The sequence below is a fragment of the Echinops telfairi genome, unplaced genomic scaffold, assembly GCF_000313985.2.
Source record: "Echinops telfairi isolate 266 unplaced genomic scaffold, ASM31398v2 ScPeMD7_3533;HRSCAF=4204_0, whole genome shotgun sequence".
NCBI classification, from domain to species: domain Eukaryota; kingdom Metazoa; phylum Chordata; class Mammalia; order Afrosoricida; family Tenrecidae; genus Echinops; species Echinops telfairi.
This window is the reverse complement of record NW_022107431.1, coordinates 74,630,986-74,647,478: the sequence shown is the minus strand read 5'-3', so window position 1 is coordinate 74,647,478 and position 16,493 is coordinate 74,630,986. Positions and strand designations below refer to the sequence as shown.

General features: G+C 39.2%; 2 protein-coding genes across 2 annotated transcripts in view; both read left to right on the top strand.

Annotated features, from left to right (window-relative positions):
• The window catches only part of MMS22L (MMS22 like, DNA repair protein), a 131,252-nt gene that overhangs the window by 44,493 nt on the left and 70,266 nt on the right, over window positions 1-16,493 (top strand). Inside the window, exons 12-13 of the mRNA XM_004710933.2 lie at window positions 1,473-1,699; window positions 3,499-4,011. Of these exons, the coding sequence (XP_004710990.1) occupies window positions 1,473-1,699; window positions 3,499-4,011 (740 nt within the window). The remainder of the gene's footprint in view (window positions 1-1,472; window positions 1,700-3,498; window positions 4,012-16,493) is intronic.
• Window positions 7,737-8,443, top strand: LOC101642697 (probable ribosome biogenesis protein RLP24). The gene has a single exon (XM_045294353.1). It carries the CDS (start codon window positions 7,744-7,746, stop codon window positions 8,233-8,235), a length of 492 nt encoding a protein of 163 aa, XP_045150288.1. The 5' UTR covers window positions 7,737-7,743; the 3' UTR covers window positions 8,236-8,443.

Sequence of the window (16,493 nt, the reverse complement as noted above, 5' to 3'; positions counted from 1 at the left end):
GTGACACACTGGACAGGCGCTGTTATTATGAATAGTGCACACTCTTGACACTTGCATAGCTGGCAGACTTTTGGACAGATGCACATGTGAGGGAAAGAGGTTTCGTGAAAGCCTGAACGAGGGGCCATCTAACCTAGTCTATTAACTTGGAAAGACTTTAAGAGGCCCTCACCTTTGAGCTTCGTCTTGGGGGAATTAGTAGATTTTCAAGTATAAAAGAAGACCATCTTGGAAGGAGTAATAAACACACATGCAAAGAGTTAAAAAACATGGTCTGTACCTACCATGTGAAGTAATTGTGAGCGATAGGCTTGGGATGACTGTGGAGAAGGCAAGGAGATAGACTGACCCTAAATTGTAATAGGTTGAAGATAATCAGCAGCTAAATTCTGATTTAATAAGTTACTCTTTTAAGCAATGAACAAAAGCACCTTCTGAAAACTATAAGTAAATTATAAAGTATATATTGAACACACTGCTATCTAGTCAATTCTGACTCATAGTGACTATAGCACAGAGTAAAAGTGACCAGCGGATTTTCAAAGCTCCAATCTTTGTGGAAGCAGACTGTTACATCTTTGTCCCTCGGAGCCACTGGTGGTTTTGAACTATCTGGTTAACAGCCAAGTGCTAAACCACTGACCACCAGGGCGACTTACAAACCAAATACCTGATGAGAAAGTAAATGGGAAAAGAATGATAGAAACATGGCATTTTGTACATCCTGTTAAATAAGGCACCCTGGCTTCAGTTTATTAACCAACTCGTGAACGACTACCAACAACGTGAACAGGCTAATGAGAGTTGACTCAAATGGCTGACAACCTGATCAATTTTAACATTGTTACCCCAAAAAATCAGAACCATAACCAGATACAAGAGCAAGGTGAGGCTTATTATTCTCATAAAGAATGGCCGTTTTGGAAACCCACTGGGGCAGTTCTACATTGACTTGTAGACAGTGGGTTTGTTTTTTAGATTTTTAGCTAGATACAACAGATGATACTCAGCACTACCAATGAAAGATTTTTGTTGAAAAACCTCATCCGGATTTGATCAAGTCAGTTTACAGAAAAGAGACTCTGAATATGTTATTGACATAGGTAATGCAAGCAGTTAAATCCAGAAAATGGGAAATTCTGGGCAACAACCACTTGATTACCCCTCCGCATATCTAAACTGTAAGGAAAAGGTAGGGAAACTACTATAGAGTAACAGAGCTTTAAGGACATACCAACCAAATTCAGTGTATCAATAAACCAGCCATTGAAAAGACCTTTGGGGAGAATAAGAAATTTGAATGTTCTTTCATGTTAAAAATACTACCATGGAATTTTTATTTTGAGGGATATATGATAACAGCTATGTAATTTTTTTAAGATGGGTCAAATTTCTGTTGAGCTCAATGGGATTTGTAGACATTACTTTTTTATTAAGAGATTTAATATGATTCTATCTTGCTTTGCCCTTAGAATAGTTCTTTCAGTATTTCCTGGCTTCCTTTGAAAGGCCTTGCAAGTATTTTTAAATCACCTTTGTCTATGCTTGGAATGGTGAAGACCTGCTGTTGTGATAAGCAGGACTACAGCCTGTATACATCAAGCAGCAGTTATACCATTTTCCTCTGCATTTTGGCGAAAGTTGTTAAGAAAGCAATGAAGAACAATGGCCCTCATCCTTGGAAGCAAGTCAAAGGAAGGTGTGCTTTATCTTTTTTGTGTGATAATAAATGTACCCTGTTGTCTCTGGGAAGGCGTTACTGTTTGTATTTTTTATGTTGACTTCTGCTTAGAGTGTTTGTGATTTACACTTTTAAAATGTATTCCTGAATGTAGGACAGCAAACCAGAGCTTTTTGATCCTGCTAGTTTGTTGTGGTAAACATTAAATCTAATAGCTATCACTTGTTGAAAGTTTTCATTATTTGCCTAGTTACTGCTGAAGATTGAAATTCCATATATTTAAAAGAATATTAGGGAATCATTCATTTTGGGGGTCAAAATTTGGGTAATATTATGTAATCTGTTGTATGTCATTTTATTAAATAAAGAAATAAGAACATACCTAAAATGTGGAATGAAAAGTTATCGATTCAATTTTATATTCTTTGAGTGTAGTACTCCCACAGTCATTGTTTCCATGAGTGAAAACTGATCAGAGTAGAAGAGACCCAGATAATTAACTCAGAGGTTCTAATTTGAGGCTTATGCTTTGTTTTCATTTTGAGAGTGGTGTAAATAAGCCTGTGGTACAGGAGCTTACCTCCGCATTGCCTCATGGGCTGTGCGTCTGAAGTGCCGTCCTGTGTCTGTTCCTTTGGCTATTAGCCACTTCTCAAGAGCTCTGCAGGACGCCGCCATCTACCACTGCTCCAGCTCACATGGCAGGAGGGCTGGGGCAGAATATTTCTTGTTCTATTAGACCCTCACAAGGAGTAATTATTGCAAAGTTAGGGCGATGCAGTTTGGGTTTTTTATAGACTATATACATTTTTAATGATAACCTTTCAGTTAAACTTTAGTAATGAAATATTAGGGTATTTTTTTCCTTCCTACCACTTCGTTGTTGTTTTGTTTTAAATTCTTAATGCATTCTATGGAAGACATAACAATATTCATAGAACTTTATTACTAAAAGAAATCACTGGAATGCATTCAACAGCAAGTCTTACCTATTAGATAATTCTTTTCATTTGTATTATAATGGGCGTGGATATAAAGATAATTAAATAGATCTTTACTTTCAGGAGCCTATCAGCTCAAGTAGCTTTTTTATAAACGAGGGTTTAATCCTTCATGAACATTAATCATTTCTGTCCCCTATCCATTTTAGAAGTTACAAAATGTAACAACCCATAAATTGTAAATCAAGAGGAAGTATTTTTTTCTCCCTAAGGCCTTAATTGATGTAATAATACTGTATCAACTATTCAATTATACAGAATAGTATTGACAAGACATTTCTTAATGGCTTGCTTATCTTGGACATTTGAACACTAACAATTCTTCTTTATAAAAAGTCAAAATAATTCTATTAGCCTCTTTGAATTCATTGACTTATGATATACGTAAAGCAAAAACACATCTTTTGGTGGTGAGGAGAGAAAAGAGTTTAAGAAAACTTGTTTTATGAAATTATTTTAAGACTTTTATAAAGAATATCCAATGTTGCCTATTGTTTTTTGCCAATAAAAGTAAGTTTAAAAATTCAAATAAAAAGAAACAGCATATGTGAAAAAGACATTCCCACTGTCTTTGGGGAAAGCCACTAAATCCTTTCAATTCCTTACAGGTTTGCTGCATTGTTGAGAAATTTGAAGGTAGGGTTAGTTTGTGAATTTGTTATCTAAGAAAATGTGACATAGCAGCATCAAAATGAAAACTTTGCTAAAAACATCAAGTGATGATGCTTGTAAATATTGAGGGACATCTTTTTTAAAAGATATATTTATGTGAGTGAAGCAATTGTGTTAAAGCAATTCTTTTAAAATGTTTTACAGAATATATTCTAAATTCCATCAAAAAAGAATGGAAGAACTAACAGAAGTTGGTCTACAAAACTTTTTCAGCCTTTTTCTGTTGTTAGCAGCTGTTGCAGAGGTGGAAGACGTAGCAAGTCATGTGTTAGGGCTCCTGAACTTCCTCAGACCTGCCTCCGTAACTTCTTCTCAAAGGGCCCTCATCTGGAAAGGTCAGATGGCCTTCCTCTTGATGTATGTTCAGAAAGATCTGGACATTGGTGTCTTGGCTGAGAAATTTTCAGGTGCTTTCCGAGAGAAAGCGAAGGAGTTCTTAGTATCTAAGAATGATGAAGTGGGGCAGAAACATACTCTCTGGACACTGCTTTCCATCTACATTGATGGCATCCAAGAAGTGTTTGAGACCAGCCGTTGCTTGCATCCTTCCCATGAAAAACTGCTAAATGATGGATTTAGTATGCTTCTGCCAGCTTGTCGAGAATCCGAGCTTAGGACACTACTGAGCTTTCTACAAGCTGTTCTGGCCAGAGTCAGGTATGTTTTCCCGTCATGTGTTAACTTATTGATCTGGTTTATATCACCAAGTATGTTGATTTTTGCATTATGCGGGCATGTTTCTGAAATGTTCCTGAAGTGAGTTTTATTGGTACATTGCTATAAATCAGTAGTTCTCAAACAGTTCTTCAAAAAAAGCTTATGCAAACACAGAGGGAAAACTGAACTCAGAGCAGTCCTGGTATAACCCTTGAGCACCTCTTCTTCCTTTCTTCGTTTCCTGTCCTTGTGTTTGTTGTTTGCTTGCTGAGCCAGTTCTGCCTCATGGCTATGCCAAGTGTGCAGAGTAGAAGAGCATTCCATAGGAATTCCGTAGGACTTTTATGCCCTCTCCGAAGAAGGCTTTACTCCCAAGACTCCTTTTGGTAGGTTTGAACTGCCAACCTTGGAGTTAGTAGTTCAGTACTTAACCATTTGTGCTGCTCAGGACTCCATCTTCCTGTATAATTCTTCTATAAGAGCATTCCATTATTTTCCTGATATTCTAAATAAGAATGTGAACTTAGATCTGAGGTGGCTTTCACTGAAATCTATGATTATATGCCTGAAAGGAAAATGTGTTTAACTTAATGAGGGTAGTGGAGAGCTGCTTTAAACATTTTGTTTCAAAGTTGTGACCCCAACTACATGAAATACTTTTAGTTTAAAGGTGTATCCCAAAATTTAATTCGATTGTTTTAATACCAATCACCTACACAAAGCTTACTGTTTTCATAGCCACTTAATTATGCTCATGTAGAGATAGACACTTGAACCCAGAGTTAATGAAAAGTAAAAGTAATGGTTATGACATTTATTGCCTTTAACTTCCTTTTCACCTTTTAGTTCTGTCGTGAGGTACATATTCTAATAAGTTAGACACTGTCACCGAGGGGTTATGTAAAGACAGTGTAGTGATTTTATTTGAAATCATGTTTTACTTAAAAGACCACTTCTCTCCTTCCCAATATCATATTATAAAAGTGGCATCTGTTTTTCTGAGGTGTTATATTGGCAAGATTTCCACAATTTTATTGATTGCTCATTTGCTTTATGTTAGGCTGTTTTCATACTAATTTATCCAAGGTTTTCATTTGTTATTAGGCTTTATATTACTGTCTTTATTTGGATTTAGGTTGGGAAAATGGGACATATTAAGAAACACCCACAAGAAAACACTGCTATGGAGTCAATTCCAACGAACAGTGGCTCTATAGGGCCGAGTAGAACTGCCCCTGTGGGTTTCGGAGACTGTAAATCTTTACGGGAAGAGAAAGCCTCATCTTTCTCCCATGGGCTTAAACTGCTGACCTTGTGGTTAGTGACCCGACACAGAAACCACTCCTCCACCAGGGCTCCGCCTGGGCAACATAGATTAATGATGTCTATGCCTGGCTTCTTCTCTGACAAGGGAAAGATGGAATTATTTTACCTTAGCAATCTCATTGGTTTTCAAATTCCTCTGGGAATAAGTTATCAGTCTTTGCATAAATGTGTGCATGTAGGATGTGGTACTAAGTATTATAACTATATGACAGAAATTACAGGAAGGGGGAGGACTAGGTTTACTGATTAAAGGGAGAAGGAAGCCCAGTTAAGGAATATGCCCTCTGCTTACTTAAGATATGGCTAGGTTCCAAACACTAAATTGCTATATGAAAATTGGTGTTCTGCAAAATGTAGGATGACCATATCAGATCACAAAACAGAAGATGATGACATCATTACATTCAGCCCATTAGGTCTCAACATAATTGCCAAACCACATCATTATGTAACCGCCAAACCACTGAGAATTTTGCCCCAGCCACCCTGACATGCCCTAACCATCACCGCCAGCATTATTCTAACCTTGCACCTCAATCTTCATTACTGCCAGCGGTAGGTCTTTAATGTCCAAAATCATCAGATAGTAGAGTGTTTACTCTTTTCATAAATCCAAAAGGTTAGGTTGTTAGGTAATGAAATAGTCTATTGGTGACTTTCATATCCCACTGTGCTAACTGGAGCTGGCTTACCAGAGCATTCTTTTTTTTTTTTGCTGATTAAGTAGCATGATGAAATTTCCTGAGTTACAAAATATGTTCCTGTGTCTTTAAGAATTTTCAGGTGTGTCAGGACAGCTGCATATGGTTCTTTAGTCTTCCATTAGTGCAGGAAGGAGCCCCGGTGATGCATTCATTAAAGTGCTTGGCTACTCACCAAAAGGATGAGTAGTTAGAACCCACCAGCTGCTCACCAGCAGACAGTTGTAGCAATCTGCTTCCTAAAGCTATAGCATTGGGAACCTTAGAAATCAGTTCTGCTCTGTACTACTGCTGAGCCACTATTAGTATAAGAATTGACTGACAGTGAGTTTCCTTTGTTTAGTGTCAGAAAAGGCTAAAGTCTTTGCTGTGACATAAAAAGGTTTACTTGCAGCAAGTGAAGGTGATAGTGAATTTGTTGTGAGCTCTTTCAAAGCTTCAAAGTGATAACAAATTTACTTACCATTAAAGGGCCAATTAGAGTTCTTTGATAAAAGGAGCAGGCAGTGACTGCTGGTATTGACTTGGTAATCTGGTAATGTTAACCAAATAACTTGGTGTTTAAAACTTCCAGAGTCAAGTAGTTTTAGCAGTCATCTTTAACGTTTCACATTACCTTTCTGGAATCACAGTTCTAGTTCTCACTGGCTTTTTTATTTGAGGTTAATATAAAAATGGCAGTCTTTCATTTGTGGGGTTAGATGTAGCCAAAAGCTTTCTTTAATTATATCCATTTATGCTACTATAGTTAAGGGTTCGTCAGCATTTCCATTATAAACCTCCATTTTCACAGTTTTATAACACAGCTATGAAAAATAGCTTGGGGCAAAAACTTGACATAGAAGGTCTCTTGAGATTCGCCCTCCTCCCCATCCCCCTTTTGCATTTTACTGAAGTAAGGGTGAATGATTTCAAAATGCCTTTTGGCATCTGCAAATATCATTTGTAGTTTAAAGAGAAACAGTAAATTTTCAGGCTTTGTACCTGTTTGTTCTACCACTTAAGAGAGGTGAAGACTTATGAATTTAAGCCAAATGGATATTGATCAACTGACATCGTATTTTGTATTAAGTGAGAGATCTTAGTTTTAAAGAAGTCTGTAGGCCATGAGAATTTGCGTAAATGTTCAAAGTTGAGAATAAGAAATATATCAAAAGGGATGATTAACCTTTTTTGGAGACATTTTGTCATAAAATACAACTCCTTAAAAGACAAAGACTTTCCCCCCTCTGGCTTCAAAATATATTTTGGAAAAATGCATAGAGCTTTAAACCAGGCTTTTTTACATGCCAAGAGACTAGCACAGCAGTTCTCAACCTGTGGGTCACGACCCCTTTGGGGATCAAACGACCCTTTCACAGGGGTCGCCTAAGACCATCGGAAAAATACATATTTCAGATGGTCTTAGGAACCGAGACACAGTTCTGTCTCTAGGCGGGTCCGCCCACATGCAGATATGTCCACATACGAGTACCCAGGGTGAAGACTGTTACCCATGCTACACCATGCTTCCAGACAAATTTTCATTTATTTGTCATTAGAAATAAATATTTCACAATAGCAATGAAAATACATCAGATATTTACATGATGACTCATAACAGAAGCAAAATTACAGTTATGAAGTAGCAATGAAAATGATTTTATGGAACGTCACTTCCTCTCAAGGCCAGCGTCGGGCCGGGTAGCATCCACGCGGGTTCAACATGCGTATAGAGAAGTGTTATTTCTGCTTCGGGCCCATCTACCCCGGCCATGGCATGATGTTCGTGCGCAACAACTGCAAGGTGTTCCGATTTTGTAAATCCAAGTGTCATAAAAACTTTAAGAAGAAGCGAAACCCTCGCAAGGTCAGGTGGACCAAGGCCTTCCAGAAAGCCGCTGGTAAAGAGCTTACAGTGGATAATTCATTTGAATTTGAAAAGCGTAGAAATGAACCTGTTAAGTACCAGCGAGAACTATGGAATAAAACTGTTGATGCAATGAAGAAGGTTGAAGAGATCAAGCAGAAACGCCAGGCCACATTCATAATGAACAGGTTAAAGAAAAACAAAGAGCTACAGAAAGTTCAGGACATCAAAGAAGTTAAGCAAAACATCCACCTTATCCGGGTACCTCTTGCAGGCAAAGGAAAGCAGCTGGAAGACAAGATGGTACAGAAATTACAAGAGGATGTGGATATGGAAGATGTTTCTTAAAAATCTTGCTGCCTGGAACTCTTGCTACTCTACCTGTGCATTTGAAAACTTTGAAGACTTGGAACTTCTCATCGATTGCTTTGTTTTGCATACAGTCACTCAGATAAAAGGTGATTAAAAATACATCTACATTGCTGTCTCTTAAGTCATCATATATCATAGATGTTCAATTGCATCATAGTGTTCAATCTTCACTTACGTAAATGATGAAGACTCTTCGTTAGTAGAGAAGTGAATTGTGAATACAAAAGGTCTGTGTTTGCATGATGACAAACATTCATGGCTAATGACGTACAATAAAATTGTTCTTTGCAGTGAAAAAAAAAGAAAATGATTTTATGGTTGGGGGTCACCACAACCTGAGGAGCTGTATGAAAGGGTCGTGGCATGAAGAAGGTTGAGAACCACTGCACTAGCAGAAGTAGCCATGGTGATGTAGTGGATTGCTTAACACAAGGTCAGCTATATGAAACCACCAGCAGCTCCTAGTGAGAAACATGAGGCTTTCTGCTCCTGCAGAAGCCCTGGTGACATAGTGGTTATGCTTTCAGCTGCTAACTGCAAGGTGAGCAGTTTGAAACCATCAACTGCTTCATGAGAGAAAGGCAAGGCTGGCTACTACTGTAAATAGTAGTTAGTCTCAGAAACCTACCGGGACAGTTCTGTGTCCTATAGGGTCGCTATGGATCAGAATCACCCTGATAGCAATGAGTTTGGTGTGAGATTTTTTTCTGCTGTTGTAAAAGATTGACACTTTGGAAGCCTGCAGAGGCCGTTCCGCTCTGTCTTGTAGGGCTGCTATGAGTTGGAATCTACTCAGTGGCAGCAGGTAGGTTGGTTGGAGGCTAGCAGACCATCATTTTATTATACACAAAAAGAGTTTAAAAACCCTTCATAGAAAAATGGAATTAAAGCTAAAGGAATTCTTCCGAAACTTTTTGAAGGCCCCCTTGTCCTCTGTATCTATTTTGATATTTGGTGTTTGTGCATGCTTCTTTGTAGAAGAACTATGCTTATTATTTCCCCGAAATGTTTTGCATGTTTAGTAGTTATAGTTATTTTGAGCTTTATTAATATAGTGTCACATATTTCAGTAAAATAATCTTGAACTGGGATTTTCTTAGGTAGGAAAAGAGGTATAGTATAAGAGAAAGTATTGTCTAGCCCAGTGGTTCTCAACCTTCCTAATGCCTGTGACCCTTTCATACAGGCCTAGTCATCCCATACTATATAACCTAACACAGTGTAGTCAACTCCACGATGGGATTTGCTGTGAGCAGCCAAGCAGTTGTAAGAAGATTGGGGTTGAGTATAACCAACCCCCTTACTCATGTCATAGCCCCAATGCAATTGAAAATGAGGTTTCCTTAGGGATTCGGCCTACACCAAAATAAATAAGTTTACTTGCTTTCTGTTGCATGTGCATCCTGCATCTGGCTCATCCTCCTTCCATTTTGTGCACTTGAGCCATCAGAGATCGGCCATCTGACCTGCCAAACTTGGATTCATTTACCTCTTCAGTCAAGGCCTGACCTACTGATCTTGGATTCATCTGCCCCTGCAACATGTGGTGGTCTTGCTGATGCATGTTTCATTAGCAATTATGAATTGCTATCCAGGAGAAGCTGGTCAGTCAGGAGAAGCCTCCAACATTACATCTAACTCATAGACTTGAAACCAGACTGGACTTGCCCCCTCCTATAGTTGTGTGTGGAGCCCTGGTGGCATAGTGGTTACACGTTGGACTTCAATCCACAAGGTCTTTAGTTCAAAACCAGCCACTTCCCAGGAGAAAGACGGAGCTTTCTACTGCCCTAAAGAGTTATAGTCTCGGAAACTCACAGGGTAGTTCTCTCCTGGCCTCTATGGTTGTTATGAGTTAGCATCAACTCGATGGCAGAGAGATAGCTGTGTTCATCGTTTTCTTGAAATAAATTCACACACACGCACACATGTTGACTACACACCGTATTGATTTTCTTTGTATTTCTTTTCTTCACCTTTTGCAATCAATTTCAATGGAGCGCTATATCTGACCTCTGGCTTCCCCATTGCCACGAGGCAGAGGTCAGACACACCACCCCATGCCATCCTTTCTAACCCATTCTGACACTCCCCACCCCCTTCCTCCCCTGCCACTCTACGTCTATGCCATCAGAACCAAAATTCACCGCCAGCAAGTCGATGCTGACTCATAGCAACCCCCCTGTGGGTTTCCAAGACTAACTGTTTACGGGAGTAGAAACACCAATCCTTCTCCCTCAGAGCCGCTGGTGGTTTCAAACTGCTGACCAAGGGACTACAGCACAACTCTAAACCACTATATCACTAGGGCTCCTCTACATCTATTTAGGGTTTGATAATATATTGTAATGGCCACACACAACTCTCAGGCAATACTCATGGTTAAGGAGATTTATTAGGGAAGTTAATAGGTTAGCACAAGTCAGGATCAACAGATAGAAAGGATACTCATTGGTCTCCTCAGCTAGTGGCCAAGTGTCTCTCTGGTTTAGCCTCCCAGCCCGTGGTAGCCAAATCTCTCTTCTGTCTTCATCTCCCCGGCTTTGCCTCCATGGGCCAGGAAGCCATCCTGTCTGTCACCCTGTCCTTCATGTCATAATCTCATGCCCCGATATGGAGAAGGTAGCCCACAGACTCGACGCTGCTCCCCTGAGTGATTTTTGGCACCACAGTCTGATCATCTGGTCTCGGCAGCCACCACCACTTCACACAGAGATCGTCAGTGGGCTCGCTCTTCCAAGTCCTGCTTCCAGGGGCCAGCCGGGATAGTAAGGATGACAGGCCAATCCCCTGTATTAGTGCTACATACCCCTGCCCTGTTTTTGTAGTCCCACCCAGTTATTTGGTGGGAGTTACAGAGACTAGAAGAGCCGTATTAAATTTCGTCCAACCACACCCTTTGTTCCATTCATACCTGGAATCTAAGCTTGTCTGCATTTCCGAAATCTTGCTTAGTCCTTTTGAGTTTCCTGAACACTTTCTAGCTCTATAATTGCTCTCTACTTTTTTTTGTTGTGATTATTTTGACTGAGAATTAGTATTCGTGCAACAAATTATTTTTCCAGCAAACTCAACTTGTATTTTTATTGAGTGCTTCTGTGAGAGCAGATACTCTACTAGGCTCCTAGAGTCCTCCAGGTATGCATTCAGATAAAGCATATGTGGTGTGCACGCACTTAATTATTACATGAAGACAGACAAAGAAAACGCAGAGAAAGCAAACAGAAACTGGTGTGAGCTCATCACCTTTTCTTTTTTATATTTAACCTTTTTTTGTCTACTATACATTACTTGATCCCGATTTTTACCTGCTTGTCAACAGTTATTGTAGTATCCATGTGAGTGTCGCAGCATCAGTGTATTCAGGATATGGGTTTATGCATTATCTGAATTTCATTTTTCTGTTTATTGCCTGCTGAGCACCAGTGGGCAGAAGGAATCTCCGGAAGGATGAGAGGAAGTCTTCCCTCGCTAATAGGTTAAGGAATGGTGTTCTTAAGAAATAAAATTTAAGGTCTCTACTCCACCTGGATTTTTGTTTTAAACCATTTTTACTTATTTTTATTTTCCTAAGTCTTCATCACCAAGCCCTTCTCCCATTGGAGAGTGGATTCCGGTAGAGTGAGGGTTCGAGAGCCCGGGAGAGCCTCTGCCAGGGCGCAGACTCGGGAATACATTTCATCTAAAGGCAGCCTGTAGTTGCAGTTGGCTTTGAAGCAAGGTAGCATTTGGAAAAGAACTGAGGACATAGAGTGGAAGAAATAATCAACAAAAGTAATTAAAAAACATTTTGAAGTGAAAGAATCCTTTTGAGGGAGTCTAGTGTGTAACTGCAGCATCATATATAAAATAGACTTGCAGGCAAGCGCATTGTGTAAAATTGAGAACATTGCTTACAGAGAAAAGATACTTGCTTTCTATGGCCTTTTCTCTTCTCCTTGGTCTTCTAGATTTTTAATTTTCTAAACCCCAGTGTTGTGAACTTCTGTTATGATACAAGTCAGATTCCTATTGAATAACTACCACGTTAAGGAGAAGTAGAAGATGAGTAGATGTCTATATTATTATTATTATTATTTCTCCCAAGATTACTCCAACTGTCAAGAGGTAAATGAGTAGAGCTTTGTGATTTCCTTTCTGACTCACAGTTGTTTCCAGAATCTGTTACAGAAATCTGATTTTTCTGTGAGGAAACAGTCAATCTACCTTTCCTGATTAGACAGAAGACAGGCACTGGGAAGACTTGGGGTGAGAACATTGGGATAAAAAGGTGAGAACAAAAGCAGTCTGTGTGCTCGAGAAAGGAAGCATTTGGTTATTTGGAAAGTGGATCCGCTCAGTCCTTTAGGGAATCTAAGTGCCGTGACTCTTTTCTACAGCAAGTACTAGAATATTTCTCTTTAGTAAATGGTAATAAATCAAAAGCTGTTGAGGTAGGGCTGAAGCCACTTTCCCCAATCTTATTCATGTCACTGTGGTTCTTTGTCTGAACCCCATGGTTCACTGCAGGTATTTGACCAACAGCTCTGGGAAGTTTTAGATGAAGTTCAGCAATGAGTTTGTAGCAAGGCATGACTACTGTGCTCTCTCATGGCACCACACAGTGCTATGTTTCTTAAACCCAAGTCATGTTGTCATAATAAATATATGTAAGACTAGTAAAGCCTATTTGTGGCAGAGTTGCTGAAGTTAACTCTTCTCCAGCCTTGGAATCAGTAAAAATGACTGCAGCCGTGTCTTCAGTATGTGGACCTCATCTAAAGAAACTCAGGGAGACAAACCAGCACCACTGCTTTGGGCTGTGAAAGGCAGGGGATTCAGAGAAAGCAAGAGATCACATAAGCATTTGTCTCAGGTAGATTTATACAGTGAGCTTCCAGGTGAGGTTTTCAATGACGTGACTGTTGGTGAGGAAAGGAAGCCAATCTCTTAATTATGCCAATAATTATTTTAAGTTAACAAGACCTCACAAGGCAGTGCAAATTATGAGAAAAGTAGATTACAGTTTTAAAATATTTCTAGCTGTCCCCACTGTCTTTCACGTATTGCCCTAATGCTATTTTCTCTAAGACTTTAAAAAAAATAAAACATCAGAATACATTTTTGCTGTATGATAAGCTTTTGCTTCTGCCAGTGGATTGCCTACAAGGAACTATTCCTTCTCCATTTGCCTTGTGGAGAGGAGTGAGTAATTGCTTTCATTGAAATTTTATTTATATTTTAACAAAATTGAAAACACATATGGAGGAAAACTAGCATTTGAAACTCTTAATTTCAATTGTTTCTTCTTTACCTTACAAGATATATATTTTTCTCTCTTTAGGATAGCTCTTGTCAGATTTAAGGCTTATTTAAAATGAAAAGAAAGCTGGAGCAATTTTCTTTATTCCATTTCAGTCTCCTAAGGCCTATTTCCCCCTGGTGAGCTCATAGCAACAGGGGGGTTTAAGGGAATTCAGCTTTCTGCAAATTAATGTCTCACATCATGAAAATTCAGGACTTTTTTTTTTTTATCTTGAAAAGTAATACAGCGAGCGCGAGTATTATTTCTTGCCAGCGGGTGGAAGATGAATGATTTTGTCACAGTTTTACTGCTTGATGAGCAGTGTCCTGAGGGTCAGGCTTAAGTCTGTGTCACTATGCTGCTCATTACTCTTGAGCTAAATAAGGGCTGATTGGATCTAAATTGCCTAGCACATGGGCCCCAGATGAGCTCAGTGAGCAGGGATGTCGTGCTATTCAGTCTGGGAGTCACCCCGGTGTGCAAATGCAGCATTAGAACACCGTGGGTGAATGAGAGGCTATGGGCTGCTGCCAGCAAAAGAAATCGAAATGTAAAAACTCTTTGATGCTGTGATGTTCGAATTTGAAATGTAGGAAGTGACAGGGTGATGGTACTTATCAGCTTTGGCTGGATTAGAGAATAGTGTCATCTTGCTTATATAATGACAGAAGAATGAAGCCAGCAGCTAACTACTGTGCAGAGTGGAGCCACTGCTGTTGCCACAGCCAGTCGTTGCTGCCTCCTACCGGTGGTTTTCCTGGAAACCAGTGAAAGTTAATCAAGGAAAGCGCCTCCTCTGTAGGTTCCCAGGAAGCTGGGGCTCCTTGGGCCTGAAGAACTGTCAGTGGAAGAATGCAAAGAAAAGTGTAATTTAGAGCATGCTTAATACTAAATTAGTTAAAAGCACCACTATTGGGAAATGGGCTGTTCCAGGATTTCCTGGTGAACCAAGGGTTAATCCACTTATGATGTAGAATGACCCAGGGCAAGAAACCCCAGTGTCCCTTTTCTAGAATAGTGTTCATTCAGGGAGCCTCAGTTGGATTGATTGATCTCTCAATTATGTATTTTTAGAAATAACGGCACTTTACTAACAGCTGATCTGCACAATCTAACAACAGACTAACAACCACAGTGTTAACACGGTTTGAAAGATACCCGATACAAACACAAAGTAAAGGCTATGTCCCTGATTATGCAGTTTATATTGCATAAATATTTCTATCTTAGGAAAGGGTGTAATGAAGAGAAATGTTTCTCCCACAAGTAATATCATTTTTTAAAAAAACTATCAAAACCTTGTGACACAAGATTTCACCTGTTTTATCTCACCCTTTAAAAAAAAATCAAGTTAGACTATTATTACATGCTTGTGCAGATTGGTTTACAAAAATAAGTTACTTATCCCACCATGCTGAGAAAAGTACTATTAATATTTTGTTAACTTTATAGCCCTTTCCTATTCCTATACTTTTATTAATACTAAAAGTATAGTCATGTGTTCTTTATTAGCTTTTTTTAGTATGATTTTTTTTCACTTAATATATCAACAGATTTCCATGTGAATGATAGTACAACATTCTTTTTGACTGCCACTTAATACCTCATTGTGTGGGTATGGTAGAATTTTCTGGACCATTTCTCATTGAAAATTTATGCTCTTCAGAAATTTTCATCATTAAATGAAACTGATAAATGGACTTATAGGCAGGCAGGACTCTTGGGTGCTGTTGTGAAAATAGTGCACTACACAACTTAGTACTATTGGCAGCATCATCTTTGAATAAGACTTTGATCTTGGTCAACAGTTGATGGCGTGTGGAAGGTTTAAATCATATAGTTCATCTATAGAACTATAGATGAAGTTCTACAATAAGGCCATAAAATAGCTGGGTACACTGCTTCCAGGATACAGACACATATGCACACTACATGCAGAAGTATAGCCATGAACTAGAAAAATAACAATTTCCCTTTAGAACAAAACTCTAGTTTTATAAGTTGAAAGCATAGAGAATAGAAAGCTTCTATAGTTTGATAGGATATAGTAGGTGAAGAGCCTAATAAATAAATTTTATCTCCCAGAATTAAAAAAAAATTCCCCTGCATTTTTTTAGTATAGATTACCCACATAAGCCATGTTTCCCTGCTATTAATATCAAATAGAAAATAAAGCTTTGTTATAAATCTTCAAATACGTGAGAGTTCTAGAAAGTCTTTTTCATGCCCTTATTTTATATTATCAAGGAGCCCTGGTGACGCTGGATTAACTGTTGGGCTGCTAACTATAAGGTCAGTGATTCAAACCCACTAGCTGCTTCAGGGGAGCGAGATGGGACTATCTGCTTCCATAAAGATTAAGCTTGGGAACCCTAAACATCAGGTCCACTCTGCCCTGGAGGGCTGCTGTGAGTTGGAATCAACTTGATGACAGTGGGGGGGGGGTCAGACTAGCATTTAGGAACTAAAGGAAAGTATATTTTTCATCCTTGCTATACCACACCCTGTCTGGCTCATCTCCTCCCTGAGACCCCTCTGCAAGGGGATCTCCAGTTATACCAGTTTTTTAATGCATTCGTCTGTTGATGGAAATTTGGGTTGTTTCCAGCTCCTTTCAATTGTGAACTGTGCCGCGATGAACATTGGATCAGAGACGCGTGGCTGGGGTTTGTTTCTTGCTTCGTCTGGGTATATGCCCAGTAGGGGGATTGCTGGGTCCTATGATAGCTCAATTCCCATGCTTTAGACATTGCCACATCGATTTCCATAATGGCTGTACATACCTACAGATCCACCAGCAGTGGATGAGAGTTCCTATCTTACCTCAGCCCTTCCAACACTTGTTGCTTTCTGATTTTTTGAATTGGGCTATCATTGAGGGTGTGAGGTGGTATCACACTGTTTTTTAATTTGCATTTCTCTTATGGCTAATGATCGGGAACATTTTCTC

What these genes read in the sequence shown, in the direction of transcription:
- LOC101642697 (XM_045294353.1), top strand. Translation starts at nt 7,744, where the DNA reads ATGCGTATAGAGAAGTGTTATTTCTGCTTCGGGCCCATCTACCCCGGC.